The sequence below is a fragment of the Anolis carolinensis genome, chromosome 3 (assembly GCF_035594765.1).
Source record: "Anolis carolinensis isolate JA03-04 chromosome 3, rAnoCar3.1.pri, whole genome shotgun sequence".
In the NCBI taxonomy this organism is placed as follows: Eukaryota; Metazoa; Chordata; class Lepidosauria; order Squamata; family Dactyloidae; genus Anolis; species Anolis carolinensis.
Window position 1 is genome coordinate 255,782,766 of NC_085843.1, and position 20,094 is coordinate 255,802,859.

At 41.3% G+C, this 20,094-nt stretch overlaps 1 protein-coding gene across 2 annotated transcripts in view; it reads right to left on the minus strand.

Moving 5' to 3' along the window:
- Positions 1-6,023: 6,023 nt before the first annotated feature.
- plscr1 (phospholipid scramblase 1) overlaps positions 6,024-20,094 on the minus strand; it is a 33,541-nt gene continuing 19,470 nt past the window's right edge. For both annotated transcript variants that reach the window (XM_003226989.4, XM_008120055.3), the window contains exons 4-9: positions 13,363-13,502; positions 11,954-11,996; positions 9,803-10,023; positions 9,197-9,358; positions 7,927-8,088; positions 6,024-6,418 (exon numbers count right to left, since the gene is read on the minus strand). In XM_003226989.4, coding sequence (XP_003227037.1) covers positions 6,362-6,418; positions 7,927-8,088; positions 9,197-9,358; positions 9,803-10,023; positions 11,954-11,996; positions 13,363-13,502 — 785 coding nt within the window. In that variant the 3' untranslated portion in view covers positions 6,024-6,361. The remainder of the gene's footprint in view (positions 6,419-7,926; positions 8,089-9,196; positions 9,359-9,802; positions 10,024-11,953; positions 11,997-13,362; positions 13,503-20,094) is intronic.

A 20,094-nucleotide genomic window follows, 5' to 3' on the forward strand; every position in this document is an offset into this window, starting at 1 on the left:
CAACTACAATGCAAGAAATAGATCCCAATCCAGACACCTCTGCAGAAAGCCCAGAAACTGCTGACCAACCTGGTGGTTATAAGGGACACTGGAACAGGACCAAGACACATACCCCAACTGATGTGGGTTTTTCCTATTGATCATAAAGATGTTTTTCAATGTATTAATAATTAATTGTGATCAACAACTTATGTAACAATATCTGTATAAAAGGTCTGTACTGAGCATAGGGTGTGGAAGCTACCTTAAATCAGCCTCAGAGCTGATGCTTCGCACCCTTTTCCAATGGAAACAGTAAATCTCTGAACTCAGAACCCTGCTGGTCTGGTGTTGTTCTTCCCCTACCATCTGCGCCCTAAACGGACTGTCCGCTGTCTGCTGCAACACAACAATAAAAACAATAAAAAAGTTTTTATTAATGACTTAGATGAAGGGTTAGAAGGCATGATCATCAAGTTTGCAGATGACACCAAATTGGGAGGGATAGCTAATACTTCAGAAGACAGGAGCAGAATTTGAAACAATCTTAACAGATTAGAAAGATGGGCTGAAACTAACAAAATTTACTTCAATGGGGACAAATGCAAGATACTCCATTTAGACAAATAAAATAAAATGCAAAGATACAAAATGCTGGACGCCTGGCTTGATAACAGTACATGTGAAAAAGATCTTGGAGTCCTTGTGGACAACAAGTTAAACATGAGCCAACAATGTGATGTGGGATTTTGGCCTGCCTAAATATGAGTATAATGCCTAGATCCAGGGAAGTCATGGTACCCCTCTATTCTGCCTTGGTCAGACCACACCTGGAATACTGTGTCCAATTCTGGACACCACAATTGAAGGGAGATGTTGACAAGCTGGAATGTGTCCAGAGGAGGGCAACTAAAATGATCAAAGGTCTGGAGAACAAGCCCTATGAGGAACGGCTTAAAGAGCTGGGCATGTTTAGCCTGCAGAAGAGAAGGCTTAGAGGAGACATGATGAGGGCCATGTATAAATATGTGAGAGGAAGTCATCGGGAGGAGGGAGCAAGCTTGTTTTCTGCAGCCTTGGAGACTAGGACGCAGAACAATGGCTTCAAACTACAGGAAAGGAGATTCCACCTGAACATTAGGAAGAACTTCCTAACTGTAAGAGCTGTTCAGCAGTGGAACTCTCTGCCCTGGAGAGCGGTGAAGGGTCCCTTTTTGGAGGTTTTTTAGCAGAGGTTGGATGGCCATCTGTCGGGGATGTCTTGAATGCAATTTTCCTGCTTCTTGGCAGGGGTTGGACTGGATGGTCCAGGAGGTCTCTTCCAACTCTATGATTCTAAGTCTACTTCATTGGATGCACAGAATGATGCATTTAATAAAGTAGACCTAAGGCAATGAAAGCTTTTGCTACCAACATCTTTTTCTCAATGATCCTTTTCGATACAGAGCCAGACTACACTGCTACGTTGTTTTAGTACTCGTGTATCTTTAGACTATATTTTACTTTGTATTTTGTTGTTGCTTCACTGTGTTTCTGATTGATACATTATTATTACTGGTAGCCTTCTGGAGCAACATTTGGTAGAGAGACAAGATAAGCAAGGCTTACTTTTGCACACGTGCATTTCTAGTGATATTGGATTTTGCCAGTGTAACAGTAACATGCTGTATGCAAAGCTGCCTTTGAAAGTATTTGGAAACTGCAAATCAGATTGTTCACTGAGGCAATCCAGCTTCCTCCCAACAATGACCCAATCAGGTGGAACAACAAACTATGTAAAAATGTGAATTTAACCCAGAATCAATGAAATGTCATTTACTGAACAAGAACCTCCAGAATCTCCCCATCCATGCACGCTGAAGAATTAAGAATGGTAGTCTTAAATCAAAACAAATCAAAGAGGAAAACCGCATACTGCAGTAACATCGACAGAATCAATTTAGGAGAGTGGTGTACACTTTCAAACATGTTTTGGGCAGAACCACTCTAGTTGATTCAAGGAAATAAAGTAGTAGATCACCAAAACTCAAATCTAGCCAACTTACATTAACTAGATTTGGAAGTTGAGACAAAGTGTTTGCTGACTTTGGATTCAGCAGACCAAACGTCACTTCCACTTTGCATCAAACTAGCCTCTGTGGCAGATAGTCCGATGGTGTTTGACAGTGAAGAAAACTGATCAGAAGAAAATCTAAGGTTTTCTTGATACCTTGGTTTGTTAAAAAAAAAAGGCATAGGCCTTGTCTACACTGATGAAAAAAATATGTTTGGTTCTGCATTTTCCCAGTCCACATTGGCCTTAACACACACACGTAATTGGCCACACATTTCTTGCTGCAAAATTTGTCTTTCTGCTTGGGATGTGTACGTGCTTTTCTAATTCTTCACATTATTTTGGGGAAAGGGGCATTCCTATGAATACATGAATTTTCTAGTAAAGCCAAGATGTGCTAATACTGATATACTGATATATGGATATCCACATACATGCACCTTCTTTAAAAGAATCAAATTCATCCCAGGAAAGAACCTCCCACCAACCACCAACTAACTCTTCTCAACTACCCAGCAAAGCAATGCTGCCTGGAGATCGAGACACATACCTAAACATTTGAATTTTCTATAAAACCTTGGAGTAAAAGGCAAGGTTTTTTTAAAAATCAAATTGAAATCCAGAGAAATGGATTAGCAAATTAATTAGCATGGATGTTATGTGACGGGATCATACGATTTGTTTTTAGTCTGTGTAGACAAGCCCCTAGAACAGAGCTTTCCAAACTGTGTCACAACATATTAGTGCATCAGCTGCAGTGTGTAGACATGTCATATGAATGTAACAAGAAATAAGAATAATCTTGGAAATGTAGGTTATTATCATACACATTATACATTTTTTAAAAGTTAAGTTTTCCATGAGATATGTTATGTCCTCATACATTTCGTTACTAGAATTTATGTATGCTTCCATGTCTCTTATAAGGGGTTGGTTTAACCTCCAATTTGCTAGTAAAACTGAATTACTGTGTTGCAAAATGAGGCATATTTTAAAAGTGTGTTGCCAAAATGTTTGAAAAGTAACGCCTGAACTATCCCTAGAAGCCAAAATTACTAGAAGGCACAACAACTTTAACCAATCTGTTCAGGAAAGTAATTCCTTTCATCTATACTTTGCACAATTTTTAACTAGTTGAAAACATATAAAATGTCTGCCACAGAATCTTTTATCAACAAGATTCCAAAGAGCTACACAAATCTTTGTGTGCTTAAGGAGACTTTTTCAAACAGAAATACACCCACAGCCACATATTCTAGGCAAACAGGAAACAGGTTTTGAAACTGAGAACAAGTTATGTCAAGAGCATGCCCATTTTGTTTAGAGACAAATGATAAATTCTATGTTGTGTGTCCAAACCCTTGGCCATGTCTGAATTGTACAGTGGTGAAGGGTATCTGGTTGGTACAGGCTAATTTGTTAGATACTTCTAATTTATAAAAGGATTTGTGCAAATAAAATAAAAAATATTCTGTAAAAACCTGTAGTCTCCTAAATTTGAGGATATGTAGGTCACAATAAAGACTACATTATATGCTTATAAACCACTTAATATTTCCTAAAAATGAGTGAGTGGAGTGAGAGGGGGAGAGCAACAGAGTAGTTTCAGGGAAATGAGGGTTTTATCCTACAAATGATACCCCCCTCAAATGAAAACTTCCTTCAGTTAAATCTGTTTTGTTGTGTCTAATGGGCCTATTATCCCCCCCTTCCCCAATTTTTAACAAACAACAAATCTCTGGGCTGAAGGAACTGGTTTTATGGCCCTGATCTGAAACATATAGGGGACTGAATGAACAAGTCTGGGAGCTTGTGTAGAAATCTGTTGTGTTTATAGAACAGAAGCATTAGAAAGGTTTAGCTCCCAATGGTGGGCAAACTGAAGGATGTCCCTCTAACTCCCAATGGCAGCCAGTAAGAGCAATAGAGACTGCTCTTGTCTATGGTTGTTTCGATTGTGGGGTGCATGAGTGCGTTGGTCTTCTATTAAAACCCAGATAATGTTGTTGTTTCTGATAGGGCTCATTGGTCAAAATGGGTTTGGTGTTGGGGCTGCATCCCAAAGCGTTCCCTTTTCTTCTTGGAAGCAGGTGGCAGTGCTTTTATTCTTATCCTTAGTTTCCATAAAAATCTCATCTACAGCTTCCCCAAACAATTTAGATCATTTAAAGAAATAGCTACTTCAATTAACACTGGATGCACCAGTGAACATGGCCTGAGATGAAAACTGCAGAGTCAGTATTGGCATCCTCCATAAAAACATGCTTTAACCAATTTACTAATGCCCTGTCAAAAAAGGTCTTTCTCAGAAGAAATTTGAACAATTAATTCCTTGGCTCAACTGATATTTGTCCTGGCAAAATGATATTATAGAAGCTGTTCCAAGATGCTTTCTACACAGGAAGGACTCTTTTTATCCTTAGCATTCCTATCGCTGAGGAATAACACAGTTGATATGAGGGCTGCAAAAAAGGTGTCAATAGGAGGGACTTTTAATTTCTCTATAATCTCAAGAGGAAAGGAACGGTCCTGAGCTACATGAGTGAATCTATTCTCCCTCCATGGTATCTGTCAGAACTTCAAGAAGGGGGCATAAGACACTCCCTGTTTAATTTTGGTTGTGATTTCTGGAACTTTATCCAACACCTTCATCAAAGACCCACTCTCCAGGGGCCTATTCAAGTGATTAACACCTTCCTTAAGAACACAGCATAATATTCAGGAGAAAATAACTTGATTGGAGAATTAAGAGGAGCCTCCAGAGAGAAATGAGAGGAGCCTTCCTTCACCTCCTAGAGGAGCAGGAAGTGTGTGTGTGTGGGGTGTGTGTGTGTGTGTGGATACCAGAGTACTTTGCAATTGCTGTTATGTCAAAAACATTACTTTTTTCTTAGGCTTCGGGAGGGGGGGGGGCAGGGCAAAGAAGGGGATCCCACCCTCCCAATTGCACAACTGAACTACTGGGCATCAAATGATGCTGAAGACAAGCAGGAATGAACTGTTCTAGACCATTTTTTGCATGAACACACTTTATTATTGATATTATTTATTTTTATCCCACATTTCTCCCATGGGTGGGATTTAGTGTCCTCCTTGGAGCTTGAAATAGGTATGTATGCTTTAAGTGGACTCCTTTGGTCTTGTATTTAGCTGAGGAACTACCCAAGCCACTTCCTACTCACCTCTGCCCCCCTGACTTGCCACAGCCTGTTGGACATCAATATAAACCCACCAGTAGTGTTCTGGATTGAGAACTTGCCCTCCAACAAAAATAAATTAGTGGGAATTGACAGCACTCATCCATGTAATCAAAGCTCTGTGAAGTAAAACATTGACATGCAGCTCTGCTGCCTGAACTAGCGCAGTGCCTGGTCTTCAGCCTGCCTTTTGAGCAAAACATGTCAAAGATGATAGGCTCATCCATGGAGCGCTCCTTGTCCAAGGAGACCTTGGTGCTCAGAACTTTATCCATTTCCAGACTCAGGGTAGAATCCCTGTTCAGAAGGAAGGGAACTAGCAAAAAGTTTGTTCAGAAGGAAGGGAACTAGCAAAAAGTCTAGAAAAAACTTTTTTTAAGTTCTCAAATGAATAAAATCCCTCTATATGTGAAAGAGGATGGAACTAGTGGGGAGGAGCTACCTCTCTCATTTAAGGTGAAGGAAAAATAATCAAAAGCCTTCCCACCAGAGTGTGTGGGAAGAACAAGACCTGGCTTCAGGATGTCCTTCCCACACTGAGAAAAATGCCAAAGCCAAAGCCATATAATTATAAACAACTTCTGCCATACATGTCTTCATACAATTCCTATTGCAATTTTCCTCAGTTTAATATTTTTACCTCTGTGTGTGTGTGTGCGCGCGCGTGCGCATGCATACATGAAGTAGAGAAAGAGATAAAGAGCCTTATAGATGTATTATTGTTCACATACTATACACACCAAATGCACTGTACAGTAAGGCGCTATTTGATTTCAATAAACTGCTGGAGACAATACCGTAAAAGTTTACTTTATGTTATATGTACATATAAAACACAGGCATAACCTTTGGTTTTGAAGTCACAAGGCACAATTTGTTTCAATACGTGGCATTGCCCCATGGCGCTGCACGTGGAAGAGGAAGGATCCATCTTTTTATGGATACACTGGACATATAAAAAAATAGTTATATAAACAAGTATACAGCAGCTTTCATAAATAAATGCTACAGGTGCAAAAGATGCAGCCACATTACCAATTTTTATAATGAAAAAATGATCAGAAACGTCATTTAAGATAAGCAAGGATAGAATTAACAGTGTTTTCCTCTAAAGCAGTGTACAGGCCACATGTTACCAGACGCCAGCTCTCTGGTTACGATCTTGTCCATGTTCAAAAAACATAAAGTCCTACAGAAGAAGAAACAACAAAAAGTAATTAAAGAAAATAAAAGTAAAATGTACATTTTTTTCTATTTTAATTTTGATGGTTTTAACACAGGGATATGGTTTTTTTTTTCAAAATCTTAAATTGGGACCCACAAAATGCAACTTGCTGCCATCACAACAGAAAGCTTAAAAAGATGCTTAAAGCATGGTGTGCTCCTACTTTTGTTGCAGATCTTAAAGTAAAATTCTCACAAATATGGTCGAGGGCCAGCTGTACTGACATAATAGCAATTAAATCCAAATTCACATGCCTGTCAGTCTATTTTTAACATCCAGTTTTTGTACAAGAATTTAGAGTATTTCTGTAGTCTGGAAAAAAAATATGGATTTGGCACAAATGTGTAGAAATGAAATATTATGTAGTTAATCTCTCTTTCATACTATCTGCTTTTTGGCTTTTTTATTATGGCTGTTTTTAGTTCATTGTAAGCGGCTTGGCTTGGAGATTGTTCCGCTCACAAATATGATTTTGACAGAAAACAAGCATTTCTACTGGAAAAAACTCACATAGCTAATGAGTTAAGAGTATTGTCCAAGTGCAATCTAGCAAGTGGTCAATTCTGCCATCTGAAGAACTGCATTTACCCTATAAACTCATGTATAAGTCTAGAAATTGTAGTAAAAAAATCAGCCCCAAAAGCCCAAGTCGCCTTATTTACAGGTCAATGTGAATACTGTGACTTAACTCTTATATAAAAAATAAGACACCCCCTTCACTGGGTGATGAAAGGCAAGAGCTTAGTCTGTCTCTTTCACGGAGAACCTAAAAGCATCACTTCTGACTTTGTTCAATGCCTGTATGGGGATCTCCCCTATCTAGTGGCAGTGATCAGGCGTGGCTAGCATTGGTGCTTTCCCCTCTCAATGGAATAATCCTCTGCTCATCCATGGGTAATTTCAAAATTCACAATTTTGGTCCCCAAGTCTGCTCCTTGACTTATACCTGAGTGTATATATCAATTCCTCATACTTTCTGTATCCATTTGTATGATTGGATAGTCAGGAATTGGATGGTTCCCTTCCATATCTGGCTGTTTAGTAGCTTAATTGTAAAGATTATCTAGACCTGTGGGTCTCAAGATGTTTTGGCCTTCAACTCCCAGAAATCCTAACAGCAGGTAAACTGACTGGGATTTCTGGGAGTTGTAGGCCAAAACACCTGGGGATCCACAGGTTGAGAACCACTGCTCTAGAGCTATGGCAATACAACTAATGACTTATGCTAACATTAGGTTGCTTACCGTAATTTAAGCAAGTGTCAACAAGCCCCATCTCTTTTAATTAATCACTCAGGATATCTACATAGCATTTTCTCCAGATATAAGGAACTAGATAGACTCAAAGGGCTGACAGTGTTGCTCTGTATGAAGACATGGGCCTGATCTGTGCCTTACATTTTATGGCATCTGTTTCAGCTCAGTAAATCATAAGATTATGAATAGCAAAACCGACAAGACCATTACACTTACAATGAGGAAGCAAGCCCCAAGCATGACAGCTTTCATTTTGACATCGAGGTCCTGTGGGAACTGGATGCCAAAATTGTCAGCATCTGTAAATGCCTCCCTCACAAAACCGGTCCACTGCTTAGAGATTTTTCCGACTGTGTTCTTCTCATCCTTTGACATCACCTTTAAATAAAGGAGGAAGGAAAACATAAAAGGGTGTGAATGTGAGCGAGATAAAATGTACATGTGTGAGAAAAGATGTATTTTGTAACACTAAAGGCATATATTTAACATTCATGAAGCAAGTGCCAAGTGTTTTTACAGGTAGGAAAGGGAAGTTGCAAGCAAATGTCTTATGCAGAGATTAGATATTTCATTTATGTATTTGCTCATTTTTTAAATAGCCCATTTTTTTACCCTTGGCCTTCAGAGTATTTTTACTCTGAAGAGTATTTTCACTCCTGTACTGATGTTGGGTGCCTTCGAGCATTTCTGACTTGTGGGCAACCCTATGGAGATCCTATCATGTTAGTTTCTTGGCAAGATGTGTTCAGAAAGGCAGCTGAGATAGTGTAACTTGCCCACAGGCTCTCAGCAGGTTTCCATAGCTGAACAGGGACTTGAGCTATGGTCTCCAAAGTTGTAATCCACCAGTTAGCATATGACTCACTATGATATTTTCAAAATATTTTTAATTACTGGTCTATGCCCTATTTATACTCCCCTCCTCCGAATGAAAATTTATTTGAATCTACTAGTGTAGTGGATGCAGCAGGTCACTTAGAGAGCTTCACTTCTCCCACCTTAGCATCTTAACACATTTGTCTATAATTTCTATGTTATTCTTTTAAAACTGACCCCCATTTTGGGGGGGGAGGAATTCTGTCATGTTTTTACCCTCCCTGGCTGTTTTATATCCAGCAGAGGCATTTTAACCAAAAAAGTAAAATATTATGAACAAGAACAACAAGTAATACAGGAACTGATGATGTTCCACAAATGCTAACAACAAGAAGCCACCCATAATAGTTTTTTCCATTACTGGAGAACAGAATAGGTGTAGGAGGTAAGGGGGAAAGTTGCTCAATTCTACAGGCCATGGGCAATGATAAAGAAAGAGTGAGAAGCAGGTAAGGCTCTAAATGTAAAATTATAACTCCCATCAGTGATCCCACTATGATCTATGTGTAGCCTAATCATTGAAGGGAGTTGCATTTCAACAACAAGTAGACAATTACACATTTTCCATCCTTGCAATAGAGATCAGAATAAAGGTTCTAGTGTTACTTACTTCAAAATCAATATCTGAACAACAACTGCATACTATGCAGGGTCCAACAATTTTAAGTACATCCTCACGAGCTGCATTCTGGATAGTGAATTTAGGTAAACAGGGACTCCAGGTCTGTTTAATGTATCCTACAGGCGTGCCAGGTGGAGCATGAACTTCAAGCTAGAGGAAAATAACAAGATACAGCTAAATCAGAAAATAAGACTTTGTTTCAATTTATTTTCCTATGTTTACTGAAATTCTGTACAAAAACAATCAGGCAAAACAAATGCACTTGTTTTATAGGGAGCTGAGTTTTGAAGGAGTACTGAATCTGTTGACTGATGATTAGGCAAAACAAAGAAACATAATAGAGGATCTACAACTGGACCTGAGATGTACAAAAATCAATAGAATACAAGAAGGTCTAAATGTGTTTCTACTTTCAAATAATCCCTAAGATCTTTACTGTGTTAATAGGCTAAGACAGTTTTGAAGGGAGTACATGAAGGAATGAGAGGAGGACAAATAGTGTGTGGAATGAATGTCAGATATCTCACAGTGTCACATCTTGATAATAAAGTGGGCTTTTCTAAAGAAGAACTAGAGGAGCAACAAGTGATTTACCTCTTGCAAGCAGCAAGGAAAGCAGCAACTGGAGCATTTGAGAGGTCTCAGGAGCTCTATGACTTCCTGGCCCATATTGTCCATGATTTTCATTGTGAAGGGCCGCGATGATCCACAGCAATTGCGTGTACAGCAATCAGACTCCTCAGCAGCAAAGTACACCCTTTGCCCCAAAGAATTCTTTATTTCATATTTGTTGCAAGTTTCAAAGCCAGTGAGAACTAAAAAGAAGAAAACAGAAACATAGCAATCGGGTTGAACCAAATGCTATCTCACTAACAGGCTCTTTCTTAGTAGAATGCCTTCCTAAGTCCATCAATGGGCAAGTGGAAAAACAGCATCTGCAGACACGTGTTCTACCAGATATCAGCCAAATTTGACAGTAGTCACATTTGTTAACAACCTTCTAATTTATCATAATATCTGAACATGTTATGATAAAGGGAACATGATTAATTTTAAAAGAAACAAAATCTCAATTTAGAAGGGATACAACATTAAATGAATCTGTATATGGGAAAGTGCTAGGTAAGACTTTAGCTGGACCCATGGAGAGAGCCTGCGTATTAAGGAACATAGTTGTGGACCCTAAATTATAGTGAGACTCCATTCAAGAGTCCTCTCAAAGTATTATTTATTCTGTGTCAAAAACATTGCATAAAGAAGTATAAAACTGATAAAATTGAGGGAGCACAAGTGATTAAATAATTTTAGATCAAAAACAGGGAACAGTGACTACGCTGTCTGTAACTTTAAGCAATTCTTCCTCTGTGCATGAGGCAGGGTATTGTAGGCACACATACAGATGTGAAGTATCATTCCTCTAAAAGTGAATGATATGATCGTATACAGTGGCGTTAAGACACTAGACAAAAGCTGGATGGAGGTTCTTCACCTAATGCTTTTTCCACAGCATTGCTTGACAAAGTTATTTTTTTAGCCGCACTTCCTAGATTTTCCCAGGCAGTATGGTTACTGGAAGTTTCAGAGATTTGTAGTCCAAAAGTAACTTGCAAGCTCTGATTAAAAAGCTATGAAATATTTGTTTCCAGAGAAAATTGTTCTCTTTTCTTTTGTGCCACAAAGGAAATGTTACCCTTGATCACTCTTGCTGGTTTCGAGATATCTTTGTGAAAATGTAAATCTTGTCTTGAGCATAATAAGCATATTTATATGGCTTATGGGACACTTCCCAGAAAGACAAAGCAATTTAAGATAAAAGATGCATGAATGAAATGAATATATATAAACAACCTTTAATAGGGAAAGTTATACATGTCAGGAAGACAGAGCAAATGAAAAAGTATAAATGGGGGAAATACATTAAAATTGTATACAATGTGTGGGAATAAAACACAGTCTTGCAACCTCATGAAGGATTTGCTGTTGTTGTGTGCCTTAAAGGTGTTTCCAACCTACAGTGAACTTATTGCAGGATTTTCTTAGAGCAGCATTCACATTCCTGCTCATTCATAGTAACCCAAGGTTGACCATGAGTAAGTCACTTTCTCAGAATTAGTGGGAGGTAATGTCAAATATCTTTTTTAAAAAATCTCAAAGAAAAGCCTACAGTAGGGTCACGGTAGAAATTCCATTTCTCCCCAGCACTAAAAAGAAAAAAGTATAAAAGTTTGAGTTCTCCTATAAATTAGGATGGAAATTATGAGATCCTTCAGATTTTGTTAGGCCTGCAACTTCCAGTTGCCTTAGCCAGCATCATCAATGGTGAGGAATACTGGGAGCAGCCTTTAAAAAACATATAGAAGATCTCATGATTTCTATCCCTGCCCTAAACATACTGACAATATAGCTCTATATATGTCTACTCAGAAGTAAATTTCATTGAATTAAATTAGATTTATTCCAAGATAAGAATAAACATGATTTCAGAGTTAAAAATCCAGAACAAAACCTTATAAAGAAGTTATGAGAAATGTGTGGCTCTTCATATATGACCAGACATAGCAATTTACATCAGACCTAGATGGCATAGCAAATACAAGTAGTAATAGCAAGTAGTAACAGCAGATGGAAGCTACCAGCCAATAACATATGGAGATTCACACATTCCTCATTGCTGGTTTGAGGCACAACTGTCTGAAGTATCTTTTAATACACTACTACTAATACCAAATAGTGTTAGATACTTACTTTCCAGGAGTTCAATCTGCTGATGAATCAATATCTGATCAATCTGTTATAGGATTAAAAATAGATACATAAATTGCAAAACTACAAAACTGTTACAAAATAATTATAAGCTTTGTTCAAGAAATGCACACATTTAGAAACAGCGTTAAAAAATTGAAAATCAATCCAACTGGTTTCCAGGTAAATGTGTCATAATTTACAATTAGAGGGTCCAGTTCACTATCAGTTTAAATATGAAAGTGTGTCTTCACAAATGTTACAAGTAGATATGGAGTGAGAAACATTCTGGGCTAATTTGTATGAATGGTTCTCTTCATATTTGAGAAGCCTGTATGCAACAATAATCAGTTCTGACAGCTCCTATCTCTGTCCACAGAAAGCCCGTTCTGCCCGCCTCTTGGTGTTGTCATTGCCCATATTCTCACCCTTTACCAGTACCTGACATCATCCCAAATAAAAAAAGGTAGCTGGCAGTTGCAGGTAAAGAGTATCACTGACACAATGCCATGGACTCTTGACGAGAAACATTGTGTGAAGTGACAATCCTGTTTTAGCATCTGATTGTGGATTGAGCCTTGGCATAGTTTTTTGAAGCATAGAATTCACTTCTGTGAAGTATTGCTAATTTGGATGAAAATCAGATACATACTCTAGCCAGTGAAATATACCTAAAGTTTTTAAACACACATTACAATATTGGCAGCTATCTTCACGGGTAATATGCCAGTTCTGAATACTTTCACAACACTCTACTTGTGGTTGGATGGGTCTATGAAGGTGAGGAATCAACAGATCCCTCTGCCAAGATCTTTATGATTACCAACCTCTTAGGGCCCTTCCACACAACTATATAACCCAGGATATCAAGGCAGATAATCCACAATATCTGCTTTGAACTGGATTATCTGAGTCCACACTGCCATATAATCCAGTTCAATGTGGATTTTATACAGCTGTGTGGAAGGGACCTTGGAATAAGAATAATGGGAGCTATTAGTCATATAAGGTAAAGGTAAAGGTTTTCCCCTGACATTAAGTCTACTCGGAGTCCGACTCTGAGAACTGATGCTCATCTCCATTTCTAAGCCGAAGAGCCGGCATTGTCCATTGACACCTCCAAGGTCATGTGGCCGGCTTGACTGCATGGAATGCCGTTATACCTTCCTGCCGGAGCAGTACCTAGTAATCTACTCACACTTGCATGTTTTTGAACTGCTAGGTTAGCAGAAGCTGGGGCTAACAGCAGGAGCCCACCCCACTCCGCAGATTCAATCTGCCAACCTTTTGGTCAGCAAGTTCAGCAGCTCAGCAGTTTAATCTGTTGCACCACCGGAGGCTCCTATTAGTCATATACTTTATAGTTATCATACGAGAATAAAAATGAGCATGGGGGTGGGGGAGAGAGATACCTGGCTCAAATATTCCAATCCAGGTGGACAGTTGGCAGGTGGAGGTGGTGCTGGCATCCACATAACACCATTTGGCTGACCTTGAACTGGAGGAGCTCCATATGCCCCTTGATAGCCCATGGGTTGGTAGGGTGGCTGTCCTGGAGCAAGCATGAATAGAAAGAGTAAACGAGAAAGAAATATTATGACCACATACCGTGTAATACTTTTCCCTAACAATTTGTCCATTATTTCTTTCCATAACACAGAAATAGGAAAATGCACAATTTGAAGTGTAGTCCTCCCCGCTCACTCCTAGTGTCAGATGCTGGGAAGGAGCTTTGAGTTCTTAGATTGTTATAGCACAACCCTACAGGCAGTTCACAACTTACAGATAATATAGGTTCTATAGGTTTGTAATTAAATTGAATTTGTAAGTAAGTCCGAACAGGAACTTCTTTAAGGGTAATTCCAGCAATAAATAAATCTAAATCTATCTCCAATTATTATAGGGACATAAAGTGAGATGAAATATATATTTGGATACAGCACAGAGAGAGGTAAGACCCCTATGGCACTTGTGTTGCTGTCTGTGCCCCTGTTCAGAAGATTTCACCTCACTTTCTATCCCTGTGATAGAAAAAATTGGCTTATTGTGTAAACAAGGATTGGTAATAAAGGCTTCAGTGGAGACACCTTTCCCCCATGATAACTCTTTCAGGAGTGAATTTCCCTTCCTAAGGATTAGGGTCAGGATCACTCCCATTGTATATAAGTTGTATGTAAGTCAGATGTCTGTAACTTGGGACTTCCTGTATTTTTATACAGAAATAAGACCCAGTAAATCGAAAGTGTAGAAGGTTCATCTGAATCTGCTGGTGGGTTCTTGAGTGACTGACAGATAATAATAATAATAATAATAATAATAATAATAACAACTACTACTACTACTACTACTTTATTTTTATATCCTGTCTCCATCTCCCCAAAGGGACTCAGGTGGCTTACATGGGGACAAGGCCGATTAGTAAGGATTTCCTGTCAGCAGGGATGATGGGTAGCAGAGTGAAATCCAAAAATTCACCATCCCGGTTCACCTCCTTCTCTCCAGACTGTTTCCCCGTGTGGAAAACAGCACTGGATAAACTCACTCCAGCAGACGAAGTCCAACTGTTGATTAAACTTTATTTACATGATCTATATACAAATAGAGTCAATTCAGTCCTTTCCTCCATGAGTGCTTGCCGAAAGCACCCATGCATACACACAGCACATTGCTCATCGCTGTTCTCCGCTCTACACAGGAAACACTCCTCCTGCATTCCACAGGAACCAAGATAGTAAGTCCCGGTCAAAACACACTTGACCCCATTGGTCCTGTGATATATCAATCATAGCAGACTCTCATTAACTCCATAATTGCTGAATCCAGATTGATTTTAACATTTCACAATACACAATACCCTGACATTTCCAATGTCCAATTGTTCAACAGCTATGACAAAATGATTTCCACTCTAAATAAGACTGTTCAAATTAAGTACATTTAGAGCAACCAGGACTGTACTGTGGAGAGACTCTGAGGTCCATTCACTTCTGGCTTACAATTCAGAATTCTTTAATTCTAAACTAGTGTCATTTGCACAAGGTGCTTCATGCTGGATCTCATAGTTTTAGTAAAACAAGCAAGCAAACCAAAACAAAGTAAGAACTCCAAAAGCCTCTGATTTGTAGAACTGCAGTCTGAATCGATTATCTGGTAACTACATAAATATGGTATACTTCAAAGGACATGTTATACTTGACTTTTCAGTAGGTATATGACCAAAGTTTGTCATAGGCTTAAGTATTGTAGAGAGAGATAAAAGTGTTTCAACATTTATTTCCACAACTTGTTATGATTGAGCCTCATGGCTCTGTTACTGACAGACGTGGGCGTAAGACTCCTCGAGAGTCAGATACTCTCGAGGAGCGAGAGAGAAAAAGACTGCGAGACATATTTGCAGCACCATCTGACGAGGAGTCTTTCGAAGGGTTTACGGAGAGAATGGAGGAGGGGCTGGTTAGCTCAGAGGAGGATGAGATGGATTGGACTCGGGTAAGGGAGGAAGTGGGTGCCACTGGCCATGATGGGACAGAAGATGAATGGGGACCTTCAGGATTAGACCCATGGTTTAGCTGGAGGGATGGGACGGGATCCACAGCTGGAGATGCTGTTGGGCGTAGTCAGAGGTGTTCCAGCTCTGACGAGGAAAGTGATGAGGAAACGCCCGGGTTAAGGAGGACAGCTGACAGTGATGAAGATTTGTAACTGGCATAAAATGGGGCTTGAGAGCAATTGCAAATTGCGTTGGGCAAGGTAATCTGGGCAAACGCTTGGGATCCGTGTGTGTGTGGGACGCTTCCCTGAAGACTTGTGTGCTTTCCTGTGCTGTGACCTTGACCTTCCGTCGTCTTCTTGACGGACGCCATCTCCTGCTTTGAGAACTCGGACTGAACTGACCACGGCTTGTCTTTCCCCCTTCTTGGACTTGGAAAAACTACAAACGTCTGCTTCTGGCTTTGATCTACGGAACGGAACTGGTCTACTCAACTGCTACAATCCTTGGCTGATTTACTCGTGTTGGAGATCCTGTCTGCTGTGTGTGTGGGGGAGCGACGCAAGTTACTCTAAGCACAGTGTTGGCAGCAGAGAGGAATCTGCTGCCAATTAGTTGCATTCTTTGTATCTTTTGTTCCTTGGCTTTCGTTTCGTTTATACCCAGGCTGAAGCAAGCAGTTTGTTTTTACCCGGATTAAACTCCGGTTTAATCCGGTTTATCTTTTGAACATTTACTTTTGCCCCTTTTTGCTCCTAAAGGCAAAAACTGCCTGGCCCTTGTGTTTTACGGGCATTTTTGAGTTCTGTAATCTAATAAACTCTGTTACTTTGAATCTTGTGGCGTTCTGTCCTTGACAGATTGCCCAACGCCCATAAAAAGTTTATTGCAGCAATAAACCCGTCAGGAAGACGATGGATGAGTTAAGGGTCAAAGTAGACCAATTGCAAACGGCTTTTACCGTTATCCAAACAGCTCAGGCTGTGAAAGGACATGTTTTGACTCCTGAACGCTTTGACGGAACCAGGTGCAAGTTGCCAACCTTTTTGGCACAAGTGGAGCTTTATTTTTCTCAGCTCAGTGCTCATGCTTTTCCTACAGACACTAGCAAGGTGGCCTTTATTTTGAGTTTGTTGACCGGTCCCGCAGGACAATGGGCCACTAATTTAATTTTGGGAAATGACCCAGTCAAGGACAATTTGAATAATTTCAAAAAGTTGTTAACTGATACTTTTGGGGATCCTCTCCGCACGGAGAACGCTGGGTGGGCTCTGTATCGGTTGAAACAGGGAAAGGGGACTGTTTTGGATTACTTAAATAAGTTTAACCTGTATCGCCACCAGCTGGATTGGGGGGAAAATGCATTCATGCTTTTATTTACTGCCGGGTTAAGTGATATGCTCCAGGATGAATTAGCACGCTTGGAGCCGGCTGAAAGCTGGGACGCCTTAGTAGCTAAGGTGCTGCGTTTAGACGCAAGGTTCGAGGCTCGTAAACACTCAAAAGCAATGTGTGCGCCACCCATGCATGTAACCAGGGCACCTGTGGTGATGGGGGAAGAGCCTATGGAGCTTGGGGTTTTTAAAAAGCTGTCTACAGAGGAAAAGAGCCGTAGGAGGCAGCTGGGCTTGTGTTTGTACTGTGGGAATGCTGGGCATTTTGCCAAAGATTGTAATGTGAAACCTTCCCAGCTTTCGGGAAAAGGCCAGCCCTAGTGCGACGTGAGTCCAACGCACTAGGGCTCCTCAAGCAGTCAACTGAGGGGAGGAAGCATGTTTTCGTACCCATTACATTATCTGTTGGGGGAAGGGAACTTGTTTCTACTTTGGCACTGCTGGACTCAGGGGCTACGGTCTCTTATGTAGATATTGAGTTTGCTAAGAAGCATGGCATTCCTAGAGTGCGCAAGGCATGCGACGTGTGGGTGGAAGGAGCAGATGGGAGACTGCTGGAGACTGGGGTGGTTAACCATGAAACCTCAGCAGTAATGTGGGAGGTGCAGGGAGTAACGGGAACGTTTGTGTGGGATATTACGAGCTTGCCTAGATATGATGTGATCCTGGGGATGGATTGGCTAGCTGTAGTAAACCCACAAGTAGATTGGGCGACACGTAAAGTGATCTTAAAGAGGCAGGATTGTTGCACTCTAAATGTTACTCATTCTGATATGGAGGGAGTGCCTGCTGAGTATGGGGAGTTCTCTGATGTATTTTGTAAAAGAGAAGCGGACAAATTACCACCGCACAGGCCATATGATTGCGCCATCAAGTTGGCAGAAGGTGCGAAATTGCCAGCAGGGAGGCTGTATGCCTTGACTGTACCGGAAAGGCAAGCTTTGCGGGAGTTTCTAGATGAAAATTTAGCCAAGGGGTTTATTCGCCCATCTAGTTCTCCAACTGCGGCACCAGTATTCTTTGTAGCCAAAAAGACTGGGGAACTTAGGCTGGTCTGCGACTATCGGATCCTAAACAAATACACCATTCGGGATAGGTACCCGCTCCCTTTAATCTCGGAACTGTTATCAAGGGTGCAAGGGGCTAAGGTCTTTACCAAGCTTGACCTGCGGGGGGCCTATAACTTAATCCGTATACGGGAAGGGGATGAATGGAAGACGGCATTTAACACGTGTTTCGGATGCCACGAGTTCCGAGTCATGCCTTTTGGGCTTTGTAATGCTCCTGTGGTCTTCCAGAGGTTCATGAACGATGTGTTCAGGGACCTAATTGACCAATTTTTAGTGATTTATTTGGATGATATCTTGATTTTTTCTAAGGACGAGAAAGAACATCGTCAACATGTCAAGCAGGTTCTGCACCGACTGCGGGCTAATGGGCTTTTCGCCAAGGCTTCCAAGTGCGTCTTTCATGTGCCTGAAGTGGAGTTCCTAGGTCATGTAGTGTCAGGTAGGGAACTTAAAATGGACCCACATAAGGTTGACGCCGTCAACTCATGGCAGGAGCTGAAGACTAAGAAGGATGTACAAAGGTTCTTGGGTTTCGCTAATTACTACCGGGAGTTTATTCCGAATTTTGCAAAGCTCACGGTACCTTTGACGCAGCTTCTGCGCAAGAAACAGCCATTTGTGTGGGGGCGGGAAGCTCACGAGGCGTTTCTACAACTAAAGTCTAGTTTTCAATCGGACAACATACTAACCCATCCTGATGTTGACAAACCGTTCGTGGTAGAAGCGGACGCTTCTAGCTACGCGTTGGGGGCTGTATTGTCTCAGAAGGATTCCTCAGGGACCTTGCGTCCCTGTGGATTTTACTCGCGGCAACTAACACCCTTCGAGCAGAACTATACCATATGGGAGAAGGAGTTGTTGGCGATTAAGGTGGCGTTTGAGGTGTGGCGGCACTGGCTTGAAGGGGCACGGCACCAGATCGTGGTCAGATCTGATCACAAGAACTTAGAGCACTTGCAAACAGCAAAGAAGTTAAACCAGCGTCAAATCCGCTGGGCTTTGTTTTTCTCCAGGTTTAACTTCAAGGTGCAGTTCGTGGAGGGGAAGGCAAACTTGCGGGCCGATGCTTTATCCCGCAAGCCGGAATTTAAGACCAATGAGCAGGTAGTATGTCAGACCATCTTGCCTACTGCCTCTCTGTGTGTTGTAGACAATGAGCTCGGGTTACATGACCAGATCCTTGAGGCTCAGAAGGATGATGTGTGGACTCAGGAGCAACTGATGCTGCTCTCTGCAGGTAACCGTACCATACTGCCGCATCTCCAGGATCAAGACGGGGTATTGGTGCGTAGGGGGCAGGTTTACGTACCAGTAGGGACCCTCAGGTTGGAGGTGATTAGAGCCCACCATGACGAACCCATGGCTGGGCACTTTGGTAGGTTCAAGACCGTACAGCTTATCACCAGGAGCTACTGGTGGCCAAAGATGCGGCAAGACATTCTGCGCTTTTGTGACAGCTGCGCCGTTTGTCAGCAGAGTAAGACGCCTGTTGGGCGCCCTAGAGGGTTGTTATCGTCTTTACCTGTTCCGGAGAGGCCATGGCAAATCATTTCCATGGATTTTATTTCAGATTTGCCTAAGTCTGGGGGTTATACTTGTATTTGGGTGGTGGTGGATTTATTTAGTAAACTGGCTCATTTTATTCCTTGTTCAACCATTCCGGCGGCCCCTACGTTGGCCTTACTATTTACAAAGCACATCTATCGTTTGCACGGAGCACCCGAGGTGATTATTTCAGATAGGGCTCCGCAATTTGTGTCACGCTTTTGGAAACACTTCCATGAGTGTTTGGGGACTAAGTTAAACGTGTCTTCTGCTTTCCATCCGCAAACGGATGGACAGTCGGAACGGGTTAATGGGCTCTTAGAGCAGTATCTGCGTTGTTTTTGTTTAGATCAACCCACGGCTTGGGTAAAGTGGTTACCGGTGGCGGAATTTGCTTACAACAATGCGGTGCACACGTCTAGTCAGCATACGCCATTTGAGCTAACTTATGGTTTTCACCCACGGGGAGGTGTGGCGCCGTCGACCAATGTGGTCTCTTCGGACCCTGTGTACCGCTCTTCGGAAATGGCTGCATTGCATGATGTTGCCCGTCGCTTACTGTTGGAAGCTAAGGCAACGCAGAAGACTCAGGCTGACCGCCACAGGCAGGCAGGGGAGGAGTTGGAAGAAGGGGATTTGGTGTGG